The sequence below is a fragment of the Melopsittacus undulatus genome, chromosome 14 (genome assembly GCF_012275295.1).
Source record: "Melopsittacus undulatus isolate bMelUnd1 chromosome 14, bMelUnd1.mat.Z, whole genome shotgun sequence".
NCBI classification, from domain to species: domain Eukaryota; kingdom Metazoa; phylum Chordata; class Aves; order Psittaciformes; family Psittaculidae; genus Melopsittacus; species Melopsittacus undulatus.
The window spans coordinates 1,549,593-1,576,008 of NC_047540.1; the positions used below are offsets into that span (position 1 = coordinate 1,549,593).

The window sequence follows — 26,416 nt, forward strand, 5'->3', positions numbered from 1 at the left end:
CCTGCCGCCTCCCACCCTTGGGGGCTGCTCCCACCTTTTGCCTCTGCTGGAACTGGGGTATCTGCTCGCTGGCTGGGGACTGTCCTGCACTGGAAGCCAGTTCATCCTCCACACTGCTCATCCAGCTGGTGAGCTCCTCGTGCGTGGACTGGAACTTGGTGGCCAGCTGCCGAGCCTGCTCCAGTGTGCGCAGTGCTTTGGAGCTGGCGGCTGTGATGTCCGAGTAGCGCGTCTTGATCCCATCCAGCTTCTCCTGGATCAGCAACACCTCCTCCCCTGTGGGACAGCACCAAGGTGAAAATGATGCCGGGGATGGGGGTGATGTAGGGAGGTTTAAGCAGCAGCCTGCCCTGTTCTCCCCTATTCTGATTAGAGGCTGGAGCATCCCTGCTCTGGAGCCAGGCTGAGAGATCTGGGCTGGGGCAGCCTGGGCAAGAGAAGGCTCCTGAAGGGGAGACCTGAGAGCAGCTCCAGTGCCTAAAGGGGCTGCAGGAAACCTGGAGAGGGGCTTGGGACAAGGGATGTAGGGACAGGCCAAGGGGAATGGCTTGAACCTGCCCGAGGGGAGACTGAGCTGAGCTCTTAGGCACAAGCTGTTCCCTGTGAGGGTGCTGAGGCGCTGGCACAGGGTGCCCAGAGGAGCTGTGGCTGCCCCATCCCTGGAAGGGATGCAGAGTGCAAAGTACTGCAAAGTGCAGCTTTGCAACCTATTTTCACAGCCAGGAAGCTGCTCTTAGAGAGCTGACACTTCACCAGCCAGCACAACATCCCTGGACCAGGATGGGATCATGCTGTAAAGCCTGGCTTTGCCACAAGCCCCGAAACCACCACAGCTCAGCTCTCAACTACCAAGAAAGGTCCAGTTCACTCTTTACTGCTGTTCCCAAGGGGACAAGAGGCTGTGAGCCAGATTCTTTGTAATCACTCTTCCTGCTGCACGGCTCCCACAGGGACAGAGGCCTGGACATCTGCTCCGAGCAGACCACATCTGAAGGAAATGCATCGCCCCGACCTTTCTTCCCACTCAGAAACATAAACTCGCACCCACGTGGCAACAGCAACAACTGCTCCGCATGGGAAAGCGATATCAGGAGAGGGACGGGTGTATTTTTAACCTCTTTCCATGTGATTTAGCAGCTGGATGCAATGGGAAAACCCTCCCTCGTGTTGCAGGCTGCTCAGCATGGAGCATCGCCACGCTGGTGGGAATCACCCGCACACAGAGCTATGAGACTTGGGACCGAGTGAGTCCAAAGGATTAAGCTGGAGCATTTGTGGCTCTAGATGTAAACCAGCTCCTTTGGGAGTATCCAAAAGGAAATGAAGCCTCAGGAAGAACATCTTCCCTCAAAGAGAAGTATCACTGCAGAGCATGGGCTTCCCAGGGAAGATCAAGTGGAGGACAGGGGCTTCCCAGAGCCCCGCATCAGCCAGAGCATCCCCAGATCCTTGTGGTACCTGTGGTTTGCTTCAGGAGAGCTTGCCCGTTTCTTATGGCTTGGTCCACATTCTTCTTCCTGTTGACAATTTCCTCATTCAAAGCCTGGAGGGAAAGGCAGATTGGGGTTACCCTCCTGCAGGCAGGTCCCTGTGTCCTGCCAGCCAGAGATGCTAAGGAGAGCATGAAGTGCTCCTGCTGAGTATGGGAAGGGTGAACATCAGATGTGGTACTTGTCCAGACATCCTGCTATGGGCATTACTAGGACTACTGGGACCAAAGGGCTCCAATCTTAGAGCAAACCCAACCCAACCCATTGGATCTGTGTTACCAAAGAACTCGCCCTTGTATTAGACATAACCTCACTCTTGAAAGGAGCTTGCATGGCCCCGGGAGCGGAAGCAGACGCTTCCTCGGTGGCCAGCCTGCCTTGGAAAACCCACTGGGCTTTTCAAGCTCACATTCTTGGAAACAGCATCCAGCTTTCTAAAGGCACAGGGTGGCCAAGCTTGCCCAGACATTGTTCACAAAGCAGATGAAGAATGGGTTTTCTCCTCTGGGAAACCCATTTTTTGGGGCCATAACGATTGTTTTTAACACATGAAACCTCTTTACGCTTCTCCAAGCCTACAAGTGGAACCAGCAGTGGAACGAGCTGTGCCAAATGAAAGTCAGACCACAAACAGCACCAAAGACAGAGAAATGCAACCAAATAAACAACATCAACATGGAAGAAAATGGAAAATACCAGGTGGTCAGCATGCTGCTTCTGCAGGACGTCCCGTTTGTAATCCTTTACGGATACCGAGCCGAGCTTGTCCTCGACCTCAGCCAGCCAGTTGAGCACTTCCACCTCCTCCTCCCCAAAGAGCCTGGCGTTGGATAGAGCCTGATCCAGCAGCGCTGCCTTCCGGCAGCACCGCTCCTGGACCTCACCGTAGCGGCTCTGCAGAGACTCCAACCTCTCTGCCAGCAGCCTGCGCTCAGCTGCACAGCTCAGGGAGGAGAGGGACTGCCCCACACCGAGCGCCCGGGCCACGTCGCCCGCATGGCTCTCTATGTCTTCCTCTAGAGCCTGAAGGGCAGGAGGATAAAATGGACAACAGAAAGGAACATGAGTGAACAAACCGAAACTAAAAATGGGTAAAATAACCAAATGAACTTAAAAGAACAAACAGAAACAATGGATGTGACTGACGAGACACCAAAACCATCTGTGAATGGGCAAACTGCAACAGAATAAAGGAAAGGTTGAACACGATGTTGATAGCACAACTCTGGGGTGCAGGGACCAAGACTGATATTCAAGGAGTGTCTTGGTTAGATGGTTTGGGTTTTGGTAGTCCTGCAAGGAGCAGGGAGTTGGACTCGATGATCCCTGGCAATTTGAGGTATTCTGTGACTCTGAAACACACCAGCAGGAAGGGGTTTTCTATCCAGAGCTGGACACACTCTGCTGCAAGATGCACAGACATCAGTTCGGTATCTACCCACACTGAGTTAGGGTTTGGAGCATATAAAGCAGCTGGGTACCTCCTCATGTACTTATCTGTGCCCAAACCCCCTTGCTGGGGCAGGAACAACCACCTGAGCAGGACCTGATAGCAACCACTTCCATCAGCAGCTCCTGGGTCCTACCTTGTGCCGACTGATCTGCTGCTGGATTTTGGCAGTCTGGGTGCCGATGGGCTCCGAGTTGGCCAGTTTCTTCTCTGTCACTGAGAGCCAGTCCAACACCGGCTCCGTGGTCTCATGGAACTGCTTTGCCAGGACCAAGATGTCCTCCAGCTGCTTCTGCCTGCAGTGAGGAATAAAGCACTAAGGAGCAGCTCCTTGTTGGAGCCAGGCATAGGAAGCAGCTTTGAGTATTAGGGAGAGGGAACCAAAGCAGCCCTATTCAGAGCAAGGTGGGATGCTGTCATTCAAGCTGCAAAGGCAAGGACACAAATCAGTGTGCAAGATAATCTAAACTGATTCCTGCAGCTGTGCCTTTGGGTCCAGTTCATCCCCCTGGGAAAGTGGCAGAAAGGCTCCCTCACTGTGCTGCTTTACACCCATTCCCATTCCCATCATTATCTCGGAGATCCTCTGCCATGCCCAGCTTGTGGCTGGGCTCTTGGTGCTTGGGAGCTGCTGAGCTTCTGTTCAAAGACATTCCAGCACTGATACAAGTCTTATATGGGCAGTCCCGTCTTGGCAGGGATCTAAAACACTGGGAAGGTCAAACGGGGCCTTCAGAAGTGATTTCATAACCTCAAAAATTAGCTTATGTAGCAACAAGCGACTCATAAATGAGATTCAGGCAGCAGGAAGGTGTCAACAGGATGCTGCTGCTCGAGCTGAACGTTAGAGCTTAGAGGAATAAAAATAACATCCATCCCCTGCAGGGAATGTATTTAATCCAAGCTCTTCCCTGCATTGTAACCCACCGCGATCAGCTCCGGCTCCCAGACCGCCTCTGATTTCCCATGTTTTCCAGCTGTTTCCAGGATGTGCCTGCACACAAACCCCACATGTGGGAACACTCACCTGCCGGCTGCACTGCCCAGCAGCCCTGCCCAGCGCCGCTCCAGGCTCTGCAGCTGCCCCATGATCTTATCCCTGTCCATGGGCTCTGCCGACTGTGCGATCCGGCCGCCTTCCGCCTGGATCATCTCCACGGTGCCTTTGCGGTCGTCCAGCAGGCGCTGGAGCAGCTGGAGAGCAGCACGAGGGTTACCAGACTGGAGCAGCAGAACCAGTTCTAGCCCTCAGAGAGGGGGAATCTCTCATTGTGGCTGCAAACCACTTGTAAGGATGGGGCTAAGAGCAAAGCCGGCCCCGTGGAACAGCCTCTGCCATCAAAACCAGTTTAAAACTAATAATAACAACGTGATGATATGCTTTAACTTGGTCACACTGAAGTGGTCAGGCAGTTGGACTAGATATCGGTGTAGGCCCCTTCCAACTGCAATATTCTGTCCTATTCCATTCTACCCCATTCCACTTTATCCCATTCTATCCCATTCAGTTCCATTCTATCCTATTCAGTTCCATTCTATCCCATTCAGTTCCATTCTATTCCAATTTCTATTCTAACAGAGATTCAAAGCACTTCTGTGCCAGGGAGTTTTTCAGAGGCTTCTCTATCACCCCCTAACTTATCAGGATCATGTTTTAGCTTCCACTTCAAACACATCTCCTCTCCAGAGCCTCAAGACGTCCGGCCAAGCCCTGGTAAGAGTTCATTTCTGAGATGTTTCCCCATGACCACAGTTGAACTTCCCCTCGCTGGCTCACAAGGGCAGGCACCAACCCAGGCTGTTATCTCTGCAAACACCAGCATGCCACAGGCTGGGTCCTACAGTTTGTCCCAACACCCATCCCAGTGCCTACAGCAGCAGCTTGCTCCTGATGCAGCAGAACTGACACCACAAACAGAAGGCAGGGCTGGAAAAACACGGCCGACCAGCAAAACCAGCAGCACACTTCACAGGAGGGTAAAGTAATGCCGGGGACTGGGACAGTGGAGATAGCAAGTGTGGTCAAAGGAGCTGCCTGCTTATTACATTAGGATGTGGGGATCCAGAAGATCCACCACAGAAGCATAGAATAGTTTGGGTTGGAAAGGACCTTAAGAGCATCCAGTTCCAACCCCCCTGCCATGGGCAGGGACACCTCACACTAAACCAGGGCACCCAAGGCTCTGTCCAACCTGGCCTTGAACACTGCCAGGGATGGAGCATTCACAGCCTCCCTGGGCAACCCATTCCAGTGCCTCAGCACCCTCACAGGAAAGAATTTCTTCCTCAGATCCAATCTAAATCTCTGCTGTTTCAGTTTGAACCCATCACCCCTTGTCCTGTCACTACAGTCCCTAATGAAGAGTCCATCCCCAGCATCCCTGTAGCCCCCTTCAGTCACTGGAAGCTGCTCTGAGGTCTCCATGAAAGAAGCAGGTTTGTGGACACCCCAGATATGTTTTGCTGTTACAGCTGGACCCCAAACCCCTGTCTGGCTGTGCAGAGCTCCCGGCCCCACTGAGCCTGTTGTCACCTGTGCTCGCTCACCTTCTGCTCCTGGATCTGGGCTTTCACCACCTTGTACTCAGCAGAGGGAGGTTTCTGGTTGGAGATGAGCTCCTCGGTGTCTGTCAGCCAGCTCAGCAACGGCTCCAGGGCATCCTGGAACTTCCCGCAGTGCAACAGGGCCTCTTGCAGCTGAGCGACTCGTTGGGCCACCTGCACCCCAAATACAACCCCACTGAACCATCAGGCTGGGGATGCACTCACAGCTCCTTGTCAATGACCCCTTTCTTCTACAGAGCCCCAACAGGGCCCAGAGGATCTGGTTACAGCCTCTCCCCATGCTCTCACCTTCTTGTTGAGGGTATTCCAGCGGGTGTTGATTTCTTCCATGTCATGCTCCAGCCCTTGGACATCACAGTTTTTCCCGGCGCTTTGGATGAGTCCTTGACCAACTCCATTGACTTGCTGTAGTTTTAGCTGGAGAGGATCCACTTGCTCCTTCTGGAACAGCTAGGAGTGGGAAGGGTGGGAGAGAAAAGGTATTTGTAACCCACAAGATGCTCTTAAAGCCCCTCCAGTCATTTAGATACAAAAGGCTTTCTATTTCTTCTCTAGAGAAGATGCAGAAGCTCCTTGCAGTGATTTCATCAGTTGTACAAGTTGGAACTCCTCCCTCGCCTTGACCCAGTAACACAGATGTCACTAGTGTGGAGCACAGCTTGGGATCTATATGCACCCACCTCTGCTTTTAAATGGGGAAATCCCCTTTTTCCAAGCACTGGGGCAAGGTGGAAAGAGCAAATGGGGGAAGAAATGAGAGCATTGACTCTGGCCAGCCACCAGATTGGGAAATGATGCTCTTGGGGGAAAACCTAAAGCAATTCTCACAGTGATGCTGTTGAGAACAGAGACCTGACATCATAGGAGTCTGTTAACCACAAAATTACAGACACCACGAAGCCGGCTGCGTTTCGAAAGACAAAGGCAATGAGCAATGAATGTGCCAGTCATTTACTGCACCACGCACTTGGCATGGTCCTGCCTGGGAATCCTGTGGGGAAAAGCTTTGTAGAATAAAAGAGATGCGATAGGGAAGGGGGAGGAGAGCGGATGAAGCTCCCCATTGTAAAGAGAGGCAGCAGGGCAAACCCTGTTCCCTGGAAGGAGATAAGTGCTTTTATCAGAGTATCAGAGCTGGGGATCTGCTCTGACCATGCTGACGGCCGCCCTGCATGGTGTCTGCAGCCGCACAGCCTGATCCCAAGGGCACAAACCTGGGAACACCAAAGGAAAAGCAGCTCTCCATCACTTCCTCTGGTCCCTTGGACCACGAGCCCACCCAGAGCACCCTGCACCGGGCAGGAGCCCTGGCACAACACCTCTTTGGGAAGCAGAGGGATTGCAGGCAGCTGCCTGCTTCCTCACGTGCCAGAGACGGGATGGACGCTGATGGCATCACAGAAGTCCCACTCGGATGCAGGATCTCTCCTAACAGAGCAGCAGCTCATGGATGGCACAGCTCTGCGGACCCAGCAGATGCTTGGTTTCCAAAGGAACACAAGGCAGGCAAAACCTGCCCCCCACAAACACACACACAGTTCCCAGCCCAAGCAAAGGGGCTGCCTTGACTTTCTTTGCCCCATTTCCCAATGGATTTCTCCCCATCCAGGAGCTGTTTGCTCCGGGAAAACTACGCCACGGTTCCAAGAAGTAAATGGTGCCAGGGAATCACAGATCCCTGGCTGCTGCTCCCGTGCCTGTTTCTATCTGCAGCCACAAAAGGACCAGGCTGATAAGCCTGGCATGCAAACAACAAACTCCAGGGCTTGGGAGCAGGGCAGGAGCCCTGAGAAAACCCAGTCACAGGCACCTGCACCAGGAATCACTGCACAAGGACCCCTAAAAGGCGATCACAGCCACAGCCTGAGGAGTGAGCACGGCCAACACATTGTGTGTCATTGCTCATTAAAGATTCCAGTGATTTAGTTCATTAACCTCTCAGTGACTCAGCTTTGAAGCTCATATTTAATATCTATTTGCTGGGCAGGAGAAGGTGCAGAGCGAGGTGTCCTGCCCGGGTGAAGGGGCTGGACAGATGTCTTGGCAAGCAGAAGGATGTCTGCCCCACTCCCAGCAATGCTTCCCACAGCAGCTTCCCAAAGCATCCCTTCACTTTCTGCCTCCTCCATCCCCTGCACTCCTTAACCCCACCGCTGCCAAACATGGGGCCTGGCCCCGAAGGGAAGAACCAACAGAGACCCAGAGCTGCCAATGGCTTCAACAGCGTTTGAGCAAGGCAGAGATTTATGGGGTTCACAATCAGATGCTGCAGTGAAATAAGGGTCCCACCAGCAAGGACAGCAAAGAGGCAAGAACCCAACAGCTCTGCTTCCTCACCAAGGTCCACACTGGGTGCCCCAGCCCATGCTCACATTGACCCCCCATGAGCGAACGTCTCCCCAAGCCCCTCCGTGTGTGTTTCTCACATCCCGAAGGATGAGGAAATGCCACCGAACTGGGATATTCAGCACTGACTTCTGATGTCTCCTTAGCGATCTTCCTCCTAACCCAGATGGCAGGAAACCAGCACTCGGCTGTGGGGACTCCATGCAGAACTATGGCACAGCAAAGCAAGAGAGAGTCTGAGCCCTCAGCACCTCAGTGCAAGCCTAAAAAGCTGCAGTGACTGCACAGGGCAGGAATTATCTGCACTTAATTTGTTTTACAGGATCCTCTCTTCCAATGTATTTTCTGCCTCGGAGACGGGAACCACCCCACCAGGATCTGCCAGAAAGGCTTTTCTCAAGCCTGTGATTTCCATTGGAGTGACCGTAACGTACTTGGAGAAGCCAAAACAGCTTAAGACAATGGTTTAGGTCATGGAGCAGCAAAAGCCCTACTCACAAAACCACACAATCCCCCCCCAACAACCCCGAAACGCTTTGCTTCCCAATCCAAGCTGAACTCCGGAGGGAGGAGGCTGTTTGGGAGGCAGATCCCGGCCTTGTGTTCCCGAGTTCCCACCTCCCACCCACCCCTCAAGCACAAAACCAACCCCATACCTCGTTATCTGGAACGAATCCATCCGGTGGAGCTGGAGGCCCCTCTGCCAGGGGGGATCCCTCCATGTCCACAGGCACCGACCCCTCACCGGGTGCCAGGGAATGGCTGGGGGGGTGCAGGGGGGTCTGTGCCAGGCAGGGTGCACCCGGCAGCACACATGGCTCTGGGGAGCTGGGTCCTTCCAAAGGGGGCAGGAAGGTGAAGGAGGGTCCCTCCATGGCACCATCCCAAGCGGATGCTCCCACCACGGGGTCATCCTCCAAAGCCAGTACTTGGGTGGATAGCTGCTCCGGGATGGCAAAGTCATCTGTATCCCTCAAGGCCACTGCTGGCCCCACCACTGACAGCAGCAGAGGGCCAAGATCCCCAACACTGGAGATGAGGGGGTCGCCTGCTTGTGGTGGCACAGCAGCATCAGGCACATCAGCAAATGGTGGTGGAGCATCCAGAAGCTCTTCCATTGCCAAGGACATGGCAGTGGTGGTGGCATCTGGAGGTAGGTGCTCGATACATGGCTCCTCAGCATCCATGGTTGGATCCGCAGTGGTTGGTGGGGTCTCCCGAGCCCGGAGCTCCGGGACAGCCACATCCCCTGCAGCAGAGAGCCCTCCAGCATCCCTTAGGATGGCATCGGGAGCAGGATGCCCTGCAATGGGTGATGCACTGGGAAGCTCCTCCAGGCTGGCAGCACATGGGACCCCAGCACCCAGCACCAGGGCACAGCACCGTGCTGCTGAGCACCCCTCCCAGCCACCAGCAAACAGCAAGTCCAGGTCCCCCGGCTGCAGGATGGCGGCTGGTGCCTCCCTCTGCACGATGGCCACCTCCATGGGGGACCCCTCAGCATGGGCAGCCCCTTCCAGAGCCAGGCTCTGGTGCAGGGGATCCGTTTCCCATAGGAGGTCTTCAACATGCACTGGGGATGCTGTTGGAGCCTCGGAGCCCAGCTCTGATGCAGAGCTGGTGTGGAAAGGTGGCAGAGAACCACAGTGAGCATCCCCTTCTGCCAGATGAGCCTGGCCCTCAGCTCCATCACTCTCTGACCCCAAGGCTGTGGCTTCACCCTGAGAAACCAGTTCTGGGACATCCCAGCTGGCAAGCTCAGTCCTTCCTGGCAGAAGGTGATGGGTCCCAAATGGATCCATCCACTCAACACTGTCCTTGTGGTGCTGTGGGGGAGACTCCAGCTCCTGCACCACCATGGGGGGAGCTGGGGGCTGGCAGGGGGATGCTCGACCAGGACAGGTCTCCTCGGGAAGCTCTGATGCTTCCCCATCAGGAACCAGCAAGTCCTGGTTTTCCACATCCCATCCCACCGGAGCAGTGGGGTCACCTTCCTCCAAGCCAGCAGCGGGATGTGTGCCCATCCCAGGAGATGGCATCTCACCACCCAGCACCACACAACTGCCTGCGAGCTCCGGCTCCACCAGTGGGTCAGGCTCATCCTCCACTGGTGCCGGGGAGCACTGCAGGAAGGAGCCCGGCCCTGCCGTGGCCATGGGGCAGGGGGAGGCCCCTCCATCCGAGTCCGTCGGGGTGACGGCTGTGTCGTCCCTTTCTGAGAAGGGCTCCAGTGTGCTCAGCACCTGCGAGCTGCAGGTGACATCGAAGTCCTCCAGATCTGACACAACAGCAGAGTCTGAAGCGCTGATGTCCAAAGGGGCCCTGTGCTGAAACCCTTCCACCCCCACCCTGCCCAGTTTGGCTGAATCCGGCTCCAGCCCCTCCGAATCCATGGGGGAGACCTGAACCTCCTCCATGCAGCCGGGAGCAGCCCCATCACCCTCATCCTCATTCAGGCACCGCTCCTCCAGCTCCAGGAACATCTGCACCGAATCCGTGTCAGATTCGGGGCCCGTGGGGCTGGCTGAGCGCGCTGAACCCGGAGCCAAGTCCTCAACCTGGCACTGCACCCCCGTGTCCTCAGTACAGCACATGCTGCCAGTGGGGGGGCAGGACCCTGGGCTGGGGGGGTCTGTGGGAGCAGTGAATTGTTCCCTTTCCTCAGTAATATCTGCCAGGCAACAGCTCCTCTTCTCCTCTGCCACCAGAACAGCCTTTCCTCTCCCTGACAGCGTCGCCTCCTCCCACTCCTCCATCATCACCCAACGCTCGTCCTCCTCAAATCTCAGCTCAGACTCCGTTTTCTCCCTGAGATTGGAGGCGATGAGAATATCCAGCCCTGCATCCAGCAGCTCCTCGCTAAGGCACGGAGAGAGGTTGACGTTCTCCACTGTAGAGTCCGACTCGGAGGCCTCCAGGGTCTCCTGGTGCCCATCGCTGAGGCTTCCCTTAATGAAGTTCTTCCTGGCTCGTGGCCATGTGGCACTGGGCAGCCGGTGCACCCTGGCCAGGTTCCCGATGCGCCCGCGGCCATCAATGGGGTTCAGCAGGGCCTGGCGCTCATCCCCGGCACCACCGTAGCCATCCGCACCGAACTGCTTGGCTGTGAGAGCCTCTGCTGTGCCCGATGACTTGGAGACGTGCTCCAAGGTGAGAGACTCAGACATGGGCTCGCCGTGGTCAGGCTGGCCTGGGTGGTCGGTGAGTATGGTGCTGGACTCCCGCTTATCCCGCAGGGAAGGGTTGGAAGCTCCTGCTTCCGACACCTCGCTCAGCGAAGCCCCCATCCGCTCTGCGAATTCGGTGAAGTTTGGTGGCATGAAGGACTTCCACGACCGCCGGTTGACGTTCTCCTTCCTCTCAGGGTTCGGTCGCCTCCTTGGTGGAGCCGGCGCTGGCTTGGAGACATCACTGCTGAGCTTCAGGGCATCGAAGATGACTCGTTCGTCCAACTTCTTTGCCTCCGGCGCCCTGGATTCGAAGTTGGCAGCTCCCAAAGTGCCGTTGCTGGAGATGGTGCTGCCGTCCCCCTTGCCGAGGGTGCTCTTGGAAACCTGGTTGAGCTTCGATCCCTGATCGATTTGCTCGTTAATCCGCATCGTGTCGTATATGGACCTCTGGGGCACGTAGCAATCCTCTATATAACCATCCTCCTCCTCGCCCTTCCCCAGGCAAGTGCGGTTCTGCCGTAAACAGTCTGGCCGGCTCAGTGGTTTGCCCATGCTCCCGTCCTTAGGGATGACGGAACCGCCCCGGCACTGCAGGAAGCATCACAGAGCCAGCAGGTCCCGAACCCACCGTGGCAGACTCGGACCCCAAAGCAACGGCGCTATGGGGCCAGGAGGGTGCACGGGCAGCACCGCGCCGGCTCAGCAGCTCCACCAGCGTTCCCAAGGAGTGAAACACCGCATCTCATCCCCCGACCGCGTGCACAGCCCCTCATCCAAGGGGAAAAACCACCCGACAGCTTCGATTAAATATTCCCAATCGCTGTTTGCGACAGAGTTTGGAGCTCTCCGGTTATCCCGAACGTCCGTCTCTAACAACAAAGGCACTGCTTGTCCCGGTGGCTTGGGAATCGCGTCCCGAGCGGCTCCTCGCTGTCCCGGGGACGTCCAGCCGGTCTGAATTAGCCTCTCCCCCCGGCTCCCGTGTTTTCATTTGAACTGAGCTTGTCAGCGGATATTCGTACAAGTTTCAACACAGGAAGTTCTTCATTCAGGGCAAACGCGGAGGTTTCCTGTCTCCAAACCATGCTGGCATCGGGGTTTCCGTCACCCCGCGATCACCGAGAGACGCTGAACCCCCCCAGTGCAGCCGGCTGAGTCCTGCGGCAGAGGAGGAAGACGAGGACGAGAAGGAGAGGAGGAGGAGGATGAGGAGGACGAGGAAGGCTGCCGCGTCCTCGCTGCTTTTTTCCTTCTTCTTCTTCTCCCCAGGCCAACGAAAAAAAAAAGGCGATAAAACGCATCCAAAAATGGCAACGGGACGGAGCGCCCGGATCCCCCGGGCAGCCGGGAGCCGGCGGGGGGGACGGCAGCGCTGGCGGCCGGAGGCTGCTGCTTCCTCCTCCTCCTCCTCCTCCTCCCGGCCCCTCTCGCACTAACTTTCCCAGCAGCGGCCGGTAAGGGGCTGCGGCGGCTCCGCGCCACCGGGCGGCCCGGCCATGGCTTGGGCAGGGGGCGGCGGGGGCCGGTCCCGGCGGTGGCGGTGGGAGGACGGGCGGGACAGAGCGGTACCGCCCCCTCCTCCTCCTCCTCCTCTTCCTTCTTCTCCTCCTCTTCTCTTTCCCCTCCGCTCTCGCCCCTTTTGTGCGCGGCTCAGCGGCCGGGCCGGGGCCGGGGGGCTCCGCGTCGGCCCCGCGGGCAGCCCCCGGCCGGTGCGCAGGGATGCATGGTGCGCCGGGGCCGCTGCCTTCCTCCTGCTCCTCCTCCTCCTGCCGCCCCCCGAACAAAGGCCGCTCCGCTCCGCTCCGCGCAGGCCGCCGCACGCCCCGGCCCCGCCGCCAGCACCGGGCTCCCACGGCGCTGCCAGCCCCGGCGGAGGGCGGGGGGCGGCACCGAGGGGCGGAGCGGAGGCACCGGGGCCGCCCCTTCCAGGGTACCGCGGCCCCGTCCACACCCCCCCCCCCCAACACCACCCCCGGGGACGGCGGAACCGGGAGCTCGGGGGGGAGCGGCGGGGAGCGAGCACTCGGTGGGAACGGCGGCAGCCCCGGGGCTGGCCCGTTCCCCGCCCCACCGGGACTGGCCCCTCCTCCGGGGGGAGCGGCAGCCCCCGACAAAGAGCAGCAACGCCCTGGCTCGGCTCCGGCAACGGCAGCGGCTCTTCCCCCCCCGCGCACCGGCCCCGTCGAGCCGCGCTCCCCCGGTCCTTTGTCCGCGTCCGGACACGGGGGTTCCGCCGTTTCGCTTTTTAAGGCGCTTCCCATACGAGCCTAGTGCTGGGAGGGGGCTGGACCCGTCCTCGGGTCCCCTTCCCCTCGCACAAAGAGCCGAGTTATTAAACCCCCCCCCCAAAAAAAAACCATCCCCAAAGTCCCATTTTCGCCTTCCCTGGAGCCGCATCACTGCCAAGAAACCCACCCACAACTTGCTGCCGCACGGCACGCCGGCTCCTCGCCCTCATTTCTCCAGCCCCAGCGCTGGGTCAGCACCGTGCTTCCCCCATCCCGACCCCCGTCACCCTCTTCTCTTCCCCTCCCCAACCCTTGGGGTTAAGAGATGGGGAGCATTCAAAGCGGCTGCAGTGGGGCTGGGAGACGTGAATCACTGCTGTGAAGTGATGCCGAGGGAAGTCGCAGACTTGGGAGAGAAAGCAGGAGGGTTGGGAACAGCCTCCACACATCTCCAGGCAACAACCCGCCCCACCAGCCCCCCGGCCTGCTGCCTCGGGATGAATTACGGCATCGGGATAAAAATACAAGAGCCGGGGAAGGTGCTTAATGCATAAAAGCATGGACCATGCACCCCGATAGAATCATGGAGTGGTTTGGGTTGGAAGGGACCTTAGAGCTCATCCAGCTCCAACCCCTGCACGGGCAGGAACACCTTCCATAGAGCAGCTTGCTCCAAGCCCCTGTGTCCAACCTGGCCTTGAGCACTGCCAGGGATGGAGCATCACATTTGGAGAGATGGGAATAGATGCTTCAGGGCTATGGAGGAGAAACACCCACTGAATGGCCCCAAGAGCTCGGTGGGGCTGGTTGTGCACCGGGGAACCTTTGGAACCCCTTTTCTTATTTCCATCATTAAATATGACCAAGAATGGGAGGTGGGGAAGGAGTAGGTACCAGGGGGAAGGGATGTACAAGCAGCCCCTGTATCCCCTTTGCCCATCCCTTGTCCCCTCCGGACAGACGCTCACTGCTGGCCCTGCTGCCTCCTCCATCCCTGGCTGCCAACACCACAAGAGCATCCCAAAGCCCAGGTTTTAAGACTTGGCAGGGACACCCCAGCTTTCGGCTGCCGTTATGAACCCAGCGCAGCTGAAACAACAGGCGGAGGGCGGTTGTTGCCGTGCCAGCGCTCCGGCAAAGCCAACCCGGCCTCCCTGCTACCACCTTGGCCGGGAGCAGGAGCGGGACCGTTACGGCTCCGGGGCCCCTCCGTGAGGAATCCCAAGCATCTGGGCTGGGGCGCGGAGGCTTTTTGTTCCAGTGCGAAGAAGGAGAGAGGCTCAACGTGGAGCTGCCGCTTCACAGCCAGAAATTCTTTTCCCATTTCCTCACCGAGTCACGTGCCAGGAGTGAGCCAAGTCTTCCTCCAACACATCCCCCCCGTCCCTAAAACCATTAGGGACATATTCAGCAAGTACTAAAGCCAATTCCAAACCTGCTGTGCTTGGCCTGAGGACCCCAACCCGGGTTCACTAAGTCATGGCTTGATGCCATCAAGTGCCACCCCAGCAATGGGGACATGGTGGGAATTGTGACTTGAGCACCTTGCTTGAGCTTTGGGTCTGGTGATGGAAGGATGGGGCAGGACAAGAAGGTCCTTTGGGCTCTCTCCATGTGGCTCCAGCACACAGACCATTGCCAGCAGCAAGTGCTTGGGCTGACATAAAGGGCTGGTAGAGCTTCAGAGCCCCTGCTCCAGCTCAGGAGACCACATCTGCTCCCTTTGCGGCTTGCTGGACCTGCAGCATGGTGGTGGTGAGCAGAATGCACCATGAGGACCTCATCTGGCTTTTGTTCAGTCACCAAATCCCCATTACCAGCACATTTTGGTCCAACCCACATGGCTGCAAGCACTGGGATGCCCGTGCTCCAGCTATCAGCCCATCATGGGGAGAGGACCAGCGAGCTCTACCCATGGCTATCACCCAGCCCAGACCCACTCATGCCTCAGGGCCATGTCCTGCAGATAAAGCCCCTCAGCTAAAACCCACCCAGAGGTTTCCAACACTTGCTCAAAGCAGGAGCATCCTCATTTGTCTCCCAGAGCCGCAGGTTTGGAGCTTTCCTCATATGGCCACCAGCCGCGGGACACGTGCCCTCCCCATCCCAGGCTGATGTCACCCTGTTTATGACTGTCTTACATCCTGCCACCACTGTTTACATGGGAAAGCAGTATTTGGAAACCAATATATTTTTAGCTTGCTTTTAATGCATCTCAGCAGCTGGAAATGAGGGACCTGTGTTATGTGACGGGCAAGAGAGACCAGAGATAGCTCGAGATCTTTGATGGACACATCGCTAATGAGCCCAGGGTACAACCAAGGGCCTTCTGCATCCTCAAGGCTTCAATCTGCCCTTGGTGCCAGGTAGGGCAGCACCCACTTGCCCAGCCTGGATGCAGGATTGCTCCTGCCTTTGCACCATGAGCTTTGTCCCTACAGGTGTTGCTGCCCCATATCCAATTGTGTGTGCAGGTCTCTGTGGCCCCCATGTCAGACTCTGTGAGGATCACCAAGCTGGTGGTGGCAGGAGGGACACGGTGCCATGTCCAAGCAAGGCAGAGGAGATGAACACCAAGTGCCTCCAGCCCAATGGTGGATCTCAACCTCCCTCAGACCCTGCAATAATAGCAAAGCACACACAAAATCTGCCTCAGAAACAGCCTTTTAGGTTGCTGTGGGTTTTTTACCAGCGTGTTCATGTATTTTAAACCTTTGCTGCATTCGTCAGACACTCAGAGAGATTTCTTTATCTCCTTTCCAGTGCTGTTGTTCTCCTCCTAAACTTGCTCCTCTTGCCAAACCGTTGCCATCACGGTGCTGCGTGGGCAAGCCTTGAGCTCCCAGCCTCTTCCAGGCAGGAGCACTGGGGCTAATCCCATCCCACCACACCGGGCTGGGTGCTCCCTCATCCCATTGCCTTACAGCTGCCTTCAAACCCATTTCATGCCAGGCCTCTGCCACCACACAATCCCCTCTTCAAAGGCTTGGGTGCTTGGGGATGCAGTGATTTGAGCCTATCGAGCATGAACGCAGGGCTCTGCTGGGGGAGGAAACCTCAGCTGGTTCCATAGGGGTCTGCACCCCTATGGGAAAAGGTGCAGGAAGAGGTTAAAACCCAGACCCCACTGAATCCACCCGCAGTGTGGATGTACAGACACACAAGCACGGCATTTTTCCATGGATCCGATTATTCCCTGCGAGGCAGCTAATCCATACGGTGGTATAAATACTTCTCCTGAATGAAGCTGGAGCCCACGTTCTTCCAGCAGAGCTCAGGCACAGCCCCACGCCGTGGCAGTGAGCAATGGCAGAGTAATCAGGGACAACAGGGAGAGCCCGAGGGATGGATGGGGTGATGAGTAAACTGCTCCGGAGGAAGTGAGGTGAGTGTGTTATCCAGAGAATCCTCTGCCTGGGAGACATTTTAAACACTCCTCCAGCAGAAGAATTGGCAATTGTTATCCAAGGGCTGTGGTGACGAATCCAAGCTCAAGCCCTGCCCTTGGAGAAGCTGCTCCAGACCCTATGGCCACAGTCACTCCCTTTGGTGGAGAGCCCTGACTCCCTCAGATGCTCTGGGTGAGGGGAAAGCCTGTGTCCATGTGCTTCCACATGGATCTCCCACTCTGTGGCCGCATCCCACCAGGACCAGGCTCCTCTCTCCCTCCTCTGCTCAGCCCTTGCAGACACAGAGCTTCCCATCACCTCCTCCCTCGGATCCGCAGCTCTCCCACTCTCATGTATTTTTAGTATCTCCTGGAAACGCTGGGAAGTGTCAGCACCACCAGCTAATGTGAGGACATTCCTATGGCCACCTCCCGCAGCTGGGACCAGGCAGGGTCACCAAGGCATCTGCAAGGGGGTGGCTTGGGAGCAGTGACCCAAACCAACTCCTGGAAGGGACCATTTGATCACAGCCCAAGTGTTTGGTGGTCAAGACAAGACAAACAATAAAAGCCTCGCTATTATTGTCAGTGTCAGCAGCTCTTAATTCACTCCTTACTCAGGACCAGAGCAGCGTCTGTGCCCCTCTGCCTGCCTGCTGACACCTCAAGGTCAAAGCCCATCCTCTCACTGATGGACAAGCACATGGGCAACGCTCCCTTTGGAGAGGATGAGCTCTGGGGGCACCTTTGCTCTTCCCTCCCCAGTGCCATTCATTTGCAAGGAAGGAAGAGGCTGCAGGGACGGGCACAAGGATGTTCCTTTACAACACCCCAGGTTAGAAGTGCACCAAGCACTTCACAGCCCTGCTTGGGCCCACTCTGACAGCCCCATCACAGCCTGCGCTTATCACCCCTCATTTATCATCCTCTTCTCCAACGAGGGGAGATGGTGCCTTTAAGGCAGCTTAACAGCTGTCAGAGAGGAGGCATTTCTGCCTGCGCTGCTGATGCTCAAAATACTAACCAGAGATACTTTAAGTAGGGCTGGAAAGCGTTCAACAAGAAGACACCATCGTGCAGCCGGTCCCTGCTCCCAGCCCAGTCCCACCCAGCTGCTCCCAACTGGACGACTGTCGGGAGCCACACGCATTCCTCCGGGGGCACACAGGGTTAAAAATACCCTCGGCCAGGCTGGGGCACAGCAAACAGCAGTGTCCTGCTCTCTGCCCCATCCCATCCCCTCATCCGCACACGGATGTGGTCCTGCGCTCCCATCCACAGATGGGGCATTGGGTTCCCTTTGTCCATCCCCAGGAGCAGCTCTGCTGGTGTCCGAGATGGAAGCATGGAACATCAGACGTGTGTCTTACAAAGGAAGAGCACAAAATGCCACGTGTGCCATCAGGACCACGCTTGGCCCCAGTCTGTGGAGCTCTGCAAACCTGAATGGGACATACTGGCAGGAAACCACCTGCCTCAGTCCTGCAATATAACCCCATGAAACCCTGCAGGGTGCTGGGCTGATCCCATCCCACATCTCTTCCTGCTCCCGATGCCTTGTGCAGTGACAACCTCATCGCAGGGAGGTGATGCCCTTGTAATGCCCAAGGTACGGCCCCCATTCCTGAAAAGCAGCACCCAGGATAAACCCAGGGCACTGAGCACAAGGGACATTGTTGTTAACAACAGCTCTTCTGATAGTGCTCTTGAGTCAGCTCCTGCCTGAGAGAGTCATAAATAGAGCACCCAAGAGCTTGGGCTCCTGACCAGCACCCGACAGCTCATTGCTGCTTTTACTTAGGGTGAAGAGGGGAGGACCCGGAGCAGGGATAGACAGAGCAGCATCTGAAGGGCAGCTGAGTAACTGCTGTGCAGGGCTTTACTCATCACTGCATCACCCCTCCTGGGACTGCTTCCCTGCCTTTTGTACTTACTGAAGCAAAAAGGGTGCTGGAGGCACGAGGGCTCCGGCCAACCCGACCTGCTCCAAAATAGAATGGGATTGCGGCTTCACTTCTTGCTGTCTGGGGATTCTCCCTCCCCATCTCCATTGTCCAGCCCTAAACAGCTATTGGTGTGCAGAAATGGTGCCCAAGTTCACTGCATTGAGCAACAGCTTCAAATAACATCCCAGAAACCCATGGCAGGAGCCACAGATCCCATCTCCGCTCCCCACAGCTGGCAAAGCCATGGGATACAGCAGCCCCTCGCTCCCGTTGGGGCGAGGCTGGGGTTTAATGAACCCTGGGAGTGAGGTTGGGATAAGCAGCATGGTCTGTGCCAGCCGTGGCACGTCCCAGCTCGCCGGCATTCCTGTGCCGTGCCCCACTGCTGCCAGCACATGGGGGGGAGGCGGCTGTGGTGGCCCCCAGTGTGGCATCAGGAGGGGGCTGGTGAATTAATGGGGGTCCAGCCATGCACAGAGGTGTCACCATGAGGCCTCCCTTTCAGCCAAGTGCACCTGCATCCATTTGGATGTGATGGTGACCATTTGGTTGTGCCATAGAATCATGGGATGGTTTGGGTTGAAGGGACCTTAAAGCTCCTCCAGCTCCAACCCCTGCCACGGGCAGGGACCCCTTCACTGGAGCAGCTGCTCCAAGCCTCTGTGTCCAACCTGGCCTTGAGCACTGCCAGGGATGGGGCAGCCACAGCTTCTCTGGGTACCCTGTGCCAGCACCTCAGCACCCTCACAGGGAACAGCTTCTGCCTAAGAGCCATTCAAGCCATTCCCCTTGGCCTGTCCCTACAGGCCCTTGTCCCAAGCCCCTCTCTCAGCACAAGCTTGATCCAAAGGACAGCATTCGTTTCCCAGTCTTTGGGATGAAGGGTTGTAACCTGGTGAGTACACGATGGAGAAAACCCCTGTGTGTCTGTGTGAACCTGTCCCTCATCTGTACCTGGGGAACTGCTTCCCTGCGGAATTCTGCTGTTTGTTAAATGGAATCAACACATTTGGTACCATTTCAGCTGCAGCTCATTTGATTCCAGCCATTAACATTTAATATTAGCTTTGAGAAACCTGAGCTGACAGCAGAGAGAACAGAGGGGGAAGAACTGCCCCAGCCTGGAAGCTCCTACCAGGAGCTCTTGCTGGTGGCTGTCACTTATCCTCACACTGAAGAGCCCAGTTTGGATGCATGATGCTCATGGAGACACAGCACAGATTCTTCCTTTTACACACAAGGTGCTCCTCAGAGAGGCAGCAATGGGAAGAGTGCCTTGGGTTAAACTGATGCAGAGCAGGAGTTAAAGATGAGGTTTCCTTTGCTCTGCCAGCTTAACACAAGCTGAACCCATGCTAAGTCTTCTGCAGCATCGCTCTATCTGAAGCAATCCATCAGGATATCCATATAAGCACAGGCTCCAAACCACAGAAATGCCTTTCAGCTGCACTTGATCTCACCATAAAACTGGAAGTTAAGCAGGAGACCCCTTTAAGTCCCTTCCAGATGGGTTTCTGACAATCCTCCAACAGCATGGTGCTCCAAACCGGTCCCTACCTAGGCTCCCCCCACCCCCCATCACCATCCTGGCTGTGGGAGCTGACGTGGGCTCAGCCCCTCGGTGCAGCCATCCCCATCTCCGCATCCGCTCGCTGAGCCGAAACACCTCCTGCAAACAAAGCTTCCCCCATCCCAGCAAGATCCTGCAGCTGCTTCCCAGCCTCCGAGAACCCCGGCCAGGAACAGCATTTACAGTGGGAGAGGGCTCATCCCTGCATAGCCAGGATTAGTCCCTCTGTGGGCTGGGAATGGGGCTGGAAGGGAGAGAGGAAATGCATGGGTGGCAGCTCTCCAAAAGCTAAGGGTCTGTTGGAGGTTGTGGCCTTTTGGGGCAAGTTTGAGGGGTGTTTGTGGGATAAATCTATGGGGAGTTTCAAGTATAAACTGCTCCAGGAGTCATCTGTGCAAGGCCTCCATCAGAGCTTCAATAGATCTTCTTTATTAAAGTGTGGACACAATGAGCCCAGAAGTGCCCACCTTTGTCAGGGCTGCATTGGCAACTTGCCGGGAGGCCTGGGGCCATGCCTGATTTGCATCTCATTTACACAGATGTTCATGAAAATTAATGCCTTAAGACATAATATCTGCCTCCATTTGAGCCTTCTGGACAGACCGACCACGACGGCTCCTGGAGAGCCCCGGCCACCCCATCCTGCTCCCCGTGCTCAGCTGCATCGTCCCCACACTGCAGCGGGAGATGCCTCTGGTCCCCCCCCCGGATGTGCTCTCCTGCATCTTGGTTGTGATCCAAGAAGGGGCACAGTTGTGATATTGTCTTAGGCACTGAGAAAGAAAAGCCCCTGAGGTCCCTGCTTCCTCTAGCACCCAAGCCAAGCTTCTCCAGTGCTCTTCATTCTGCAGCCCTGGAGTACAGACGGTCCCTTCCATGGGGGGAGTATCTGGGATGCGTTTCCCCTTGGACAGAACCATAAGGTGAGGCTTTGCAAGGATGTGCTCTGCAGCACTTGGGATCTGTGCAGCAATGCCTGCTCTCGGGATGAACCATGCAGGGGAGGGATGCTGCTGTGTAACCACCATTGCTCCAGCCCCCTTCTTGCTTCTCCCCCATTGCACAGTATAACCCCACCATTGCTGCTGCAGCTGCTGGGTGTCCACCAGCACAGACCCCAACTGCACCACGGGGCCAATGAATGACTCCTGGTAAAGACATCACCTCCCAAAGCATCCCTGGCTCATGCAGCCCAGGCCACCATCGTCTTAAAGGGTCACTGAGCTTGGAACACGTCAAGGTCACTGCGATACAGACCATTTGCAAGCACTACGGTGGGTGAAGCTGTGCCACAAACCAAGCATCAATGCTGGGTTTCCTCATCGTTTCTGATGAGAGCTGCTCAAGGGAATAACCCCTTGTTCTGCAGGAAAGTTCCATTGGTTTTAAGGAAAAGAAACCACTTTTGGGATATATTTTGGGATATATTCCAAGAGACTCCTCTGTGGTGTTAAATCCTTCCAATCAATACAATCTCAATGCAAAACACCACCCAACACAAGAGTTAACAGCAAAACCACCAGAGAAGCTTCAGTTTGCCCCATAAATAACACTTCCAAACAATGTTTTCGATAGGCAACCCCCAAAACAGGAATACTTTGTCCAGGTGAAGGTTTCCCAGAGCTATTAGGAGGTGAAACAGGATCAGTTAGCCATGAGATGAGGAGGAAATGGCTGTAAAACCACCTCCCCTTCCCACCCCCTCCATTAACACCAGGAACGGAGCAGCCAGATGTACATCAGCCCAATCAGCAGCTACTGAGCACACCAGTAATGGAAGTGTCACAGCAAGAGAGCTTCTGAGCAGGATTAATACAATCAACATAGAGTAACAGCAGGACCCAACCCCATACTACTGTGTGAAAGAACAGCAAACACATCAGCTCTTCCCTCTCCGCATTCCATGCAAGCCTCGATGGTCTCCATCAGCAATTTGCTGGGCACATGAACAACCCACAGCAAAACCTGGCCTTGGTTTTAATTCCGTGTGTATCGCCTTGTCCCACAGTTTATCTGTGGCTTTACTTGTACCCAAGGACCCCAACATGGATGCAGTACGTGGCCCAGATGAGGTGAACAAGCAGCAGGATGATTTGGAGTACTCAAATGACAGCAACTTACAGTTAAGATAGACTCAAAACCAACCCTCCCCCAAAACCTAAATGCCAACCACCTCTCCAAGCCCACAAGGTGCTGGGCTACACCAACATTACACATCTCAAGGAGAACAGGGACAAGGGTTTTCCCCTCCATGATCAAACCCATTCTGCACCTTTTCACCACAATCCACTCCAGCAGCTCATCTTCCATCCTTAGCAAGGCTGTTTTCCTACCCCAAACTGCTGACACGACAGCAACGAACAGCACAGCTGTGATAGCTCCAACACCAGAGGTCCTACACCACACACCAGATGGACCTTCCAACACCATGAAGAAACACTACAGCAGGAAGCCTTACCTTGAAGTCTGCCAGCTGCTGGTTGATGGTTTCCACCTCTGTTCCCACCACCCATTGCAACGCCTCGCTGTCCTCTGCTGCGGCTGTCATGTGGGTCAGCTCCTTCAGCCTGCTGTAGAAGTCCTCAACACGAGACAGGGTCGTTTCTACCTGCTCCTGGTGGTTCCTGCCTCTCTCTGTCAGTTTGCTGCACTGTTTGTTCAGTGTCTCCAGCTCACGTTTCAGTCCTAACAAATCTGGGCTCCCTTCGTCCTCCAGCATCTTCTTACACTCGCCTTCAGAAGCCTCAATGTCACACTTCAGCCTATGGAGTTTGCCCAGGAACGTGCGAACGTCCTCTGCTTGGGACTGGAGGCTGTCAGAGTCTCTCCCGATGGGGCCCATGCTGTCCAGCTCATCATCAAGATCCGCCAGCTGGGAGAACATCTCCCTGACCCGGCTACTGAACTGACCGATCCCTTCAAGCTTGTTCTCCATGAGTGCACAGCAGTCACTGACCTTCTGCTTCACAGCCTGGAAGTCCTGCTGAGCCACCTCAGCTTGGCTTAGGAGCTGGGAACAGTCAGACCCATCTGGGGCATCTTCTACTAGACCTTGAGTGAGGTTTCTCAGATAATCCACTTGTGGCTCCAGGGCCTGCAGCACCTCCTGCTGTGCCCTGAGCTTCTCCAAGTTCTTGTTGCTGCAGGCCTGTGGCCCCAGAGCATCATAGATCTCCAGCTGGTGCTTCGCCCCTTCCAGCTTCTTCTCAATGCTCTTGAAGCTCTCCTGAAACTCCTTGAGCCTCTGTGACATTTCTTCAATGGAGCCAGTCTTGGCTTGCAGCTCTTCGGTGATGGCATCCATCCTGTGGTTGATGGCAGCCTTCTCATCCCGAATGTCATCCTCATCCGTTTGAGAAGCATCAATCAGGATGTCAGCAGCACTGTTCAGCATCTCCAGCAAGGAGCGGCGCTTCTCCACGTCACTCAGCATAGCCTTTGACCTCAGAAGAGTTGCCTCCAGCTGCACTGGATCCAGAGTTACCTCCAGCTCCATCACCTTTGCCTTGCAGTCCTCCACCCAGGGCAGGAGGTCCTCTGCGTGCCGTTGGTACTTCTGAGCTTTCTGCAAACAGTCCTTGAGCTTAGAGTGCCTGTTGGCAGCCTGCTTGCTGAGCTCTTCCCAGTGTGTTTTGAGGCTGACCAACTGGTTTTGCAGGGTGGTCTTCTCCTCCCCAGGCTGGACAGAAAGCAGCAAAGATTCCCCCTCGGCTACAATCATCTCGTAGGAGCCACTGTGTTGGTTGAGGCTCTTCTGGAACTCTTCTTGCTCCTGAATTTGGCTCTGTAGCCTCTCCAGTTTAGCAGAAATGGGTTGGCTCTGGGCTTGCTGGCACCGTTTGTCATCGAGCCAGGTCCTGAGTTCATCAAACATATGCTGGAACTGCTGGGAACTGGCAAACGCAGTCTGCAGTCGGTTCATCCGGTCGGCTGAAACGGGAATGACATTAGAACGCGACAATTAAGCTGAAATCAAATAAGCAAAGTGCAATTATTTGAAATCAGCTCAGATGCACCAACTGTGTTTTGATTAACAGGAAGGAGTTTTCCATTGCATCACTGGCCTTTTTGCTCACTGATTCATAAATCCCCTTAATCGTAAGAGGCAACGATAACACAGGAGCCTCAAGTTCTCCTGCCCAGTCCCTAAATGCAACCTCTTAGAAACCAGAAGAGGCATCCCAAGGTCAGAGGGTGCCCATTGGTTCTTCTCCGTGCCCCATTCTGAATTTAGGAACCATTTTTGTCCACCCCAAGCACAGCACATGGCACTCTGCTGCTATGGGCTTGAAGAGCCACATCCATGGGACTAAACTTGCTCCCCAGGCTCAGGTGCAGCGTGAACTCTCTTGGGCTTAGATCCACATAAAACACCCAAGAAACACCCTAAAAACCAATCAATCCGTTTACTTTTAGCAACCCAGCAATGGGAGAGCCCTTAGGCACAAAGCAGGGGTGGAGTTTGACATCCCCACACCTCAGCTCCATCTCACCTGCCAGGTCTTCCAGCCCTTTGAGAGGCAGTGCCACCGTCTCCAGACGTTTCCGTAGCTCATCTTTGAGATACTGCTCCCCAATGAGGACAGAGAGGTCATCACAGAGGGTCTGAGCCTCCGTGATCTCCTCTTCCAGCTGCTCCAGGTCCGAGCGGATCTCACTGGTCTCCTCCAGCTGCTGCTTCACGGCATCGGGCTGTGTGCTGATGGCAGACTGGCTGCTCAGGCGCTGCCCAACTGCCTTCACCTTCTCCGATAGGCCCTGGAGCAGCTCCTGGTACTGGGTGCTCTTCACTATGGCTTGGTCAATTTGGTTGGAGCGGGAGTTGAGGCGTTCTGTTAGCTCAGACCATTTCTGATTAACCCCTTGGAGCTCTTCCCGCACCTGGTTAGTGGATGGGGAAACATCCCCAGGACCAGTCAGGATGCTCTGGGCTGCCTGGTTGAGCTGCTCATGCTGTTGTCTGCGAGCTTCAAATTCCTTCAGCATAAACTGGAATAGAAATAACATACAAATGTTTGTACTAAACTGACAGCTCCGAGTGCACACAGACAAAACAAAGCAGACCTCCAGCGGCTTTATCCAGCCCATGGAACAAGCCCTGGGCTGGGTAGGACAGATCTCCTGTGACCTTCCAACTTAGAAAGCTGGGAGGGGTCTATGACTTCTGTACTTTGCTCTCTCTTATTTGTCCTGCTGCTGTGTAATGTAACACAAACCAGCCACATGAGAAGGAAATCAGATGATGTTAACTGGGGCATTTCGCTTTCTGATGCAGCCAGTTACATGTTAGGACTGGGAAACAAGAGGCTGGGAAAGGGCAGGCTGCCAGGTGGAGGGGCAGCATTAGTGAGTCCTGCTGAGCACCAGCACAGGTCTTGTTTGAAGCCATTTCATTCTCCAAGAGGGGCCAAGTGATTCACTGATGAGTCAATGCAGTGCGGGGAAGGGAGCTTGAGCACAGCTCCCTTTCGAGTTACTCACGGCAGGGTTTGGAGGAGCCCTGAGCTCTCCCAACACTCACTAAGCCATCTTCAAGTGCAATCTTCCACCTCATGTACCAAATGAGACACCCTCTCCTCTTGACCTGAACACACGATGGAGCTCCCAGCTCACCTGGACCTGCTGCTTCTGCGCGTTCAGCATGTTCGGGTCGATGGAGAGGGGCCCCAGCACACTCATCATCAGCTCCTTCTCCATCAGCCAAGGCCGCAGCTGGGCTTCAGCAGCCTGGAAGCTGGCCAGCTGGTTCACAGACTCCTCCAGCTTCTGCTGCCGTGCAGCCGTTGCCTGGCTGGCTCTTTCCCACCTGCAATCTGAAGCATGGGCTCTGTTGGTGGTGATCATGACCACCCCTCCATCAAGAAGGGTTTTTGCCCTCCCCATGGCTTCCACAACAGGAAACCTCCTCAGCTTGTCAGTAAAGCTAACGTGGCTCTACTCATTCTCCATGCAAGAAGCTGTTTCTAAAGGCTACATGGTCTTGAAGCTCATAGGAAAGGAGGATTTCTGTACTTTGGTCACTACTGCCATGAGCTGGTCTGGCCTTAGGTGCCAAAGAGCATCCCTGGCTCAATGCATGAGGATGCTCTCATGGGTATCAGTCCTCACCCAGCACCTGGATCAGATCTCCTGGACAGAGAAGTCCATAAACAGGTTCCTGATATTTCAAAGGGGAGAATCTATAGGCTCCTTTTTAAGTAGTCTTGCTTGGTCAATATTCAACTACCCAGGACAGCCTTAGTAATGCCTGGAATCTTATATCA

The 26,416-nt window shown here is 55.7% G+C and overlaps 1 protein-coding gene across 1 annotated transcript in view; it reads right to left on the reverse strand.

Moving 5' to 3' along the window:
* MACF1 (microtubule actin crosslinking factor 1) overlaps positions 1-26,416 on the reverse strand; it is a 131,369-nt gene that overhangs the window by 25,671 nt on the left and 79,282 nt on the right. Inside the window, exons 50-59 of the mRNA XM_034069104.1 lie at positions 25,767-25,966; positions 24,647-25,142; positions 22,612-24,083; positions 5,794-5,955; positions 5,488-5,658; positions 3,968-4,134; positions 3,077-3,236; positions 2,187-2,513; positions 1,459-1,543; positions 35-276 (exon numbers count right to left, since the gene is read on the reverse strand). Coding sequence (XP_033924995.1) covers positions 35-276; positions 1,459-1,543; positions 2,187-2,513; positions 3,077-3,236; positions 3,968-4,134; positions 5,488-5,658; positions 5,794-5,955; positions 22,612-24,083; positions 24,647-25,142; positions 25,767-25,966 — 3,482 coding nt within the window. The remainder of the gene's footprint in view (positions 1-34; positions 277-1,458; positions 1,544-2,186; positions 2,514-3,076; positions 3,237-3,967; positions 4,135-5,487; positions 5,659-5,793; positions 5,956-22,611; positions 24,084-24,646; positions 25,143-25,766; positions 25,967-26,416) is intronic.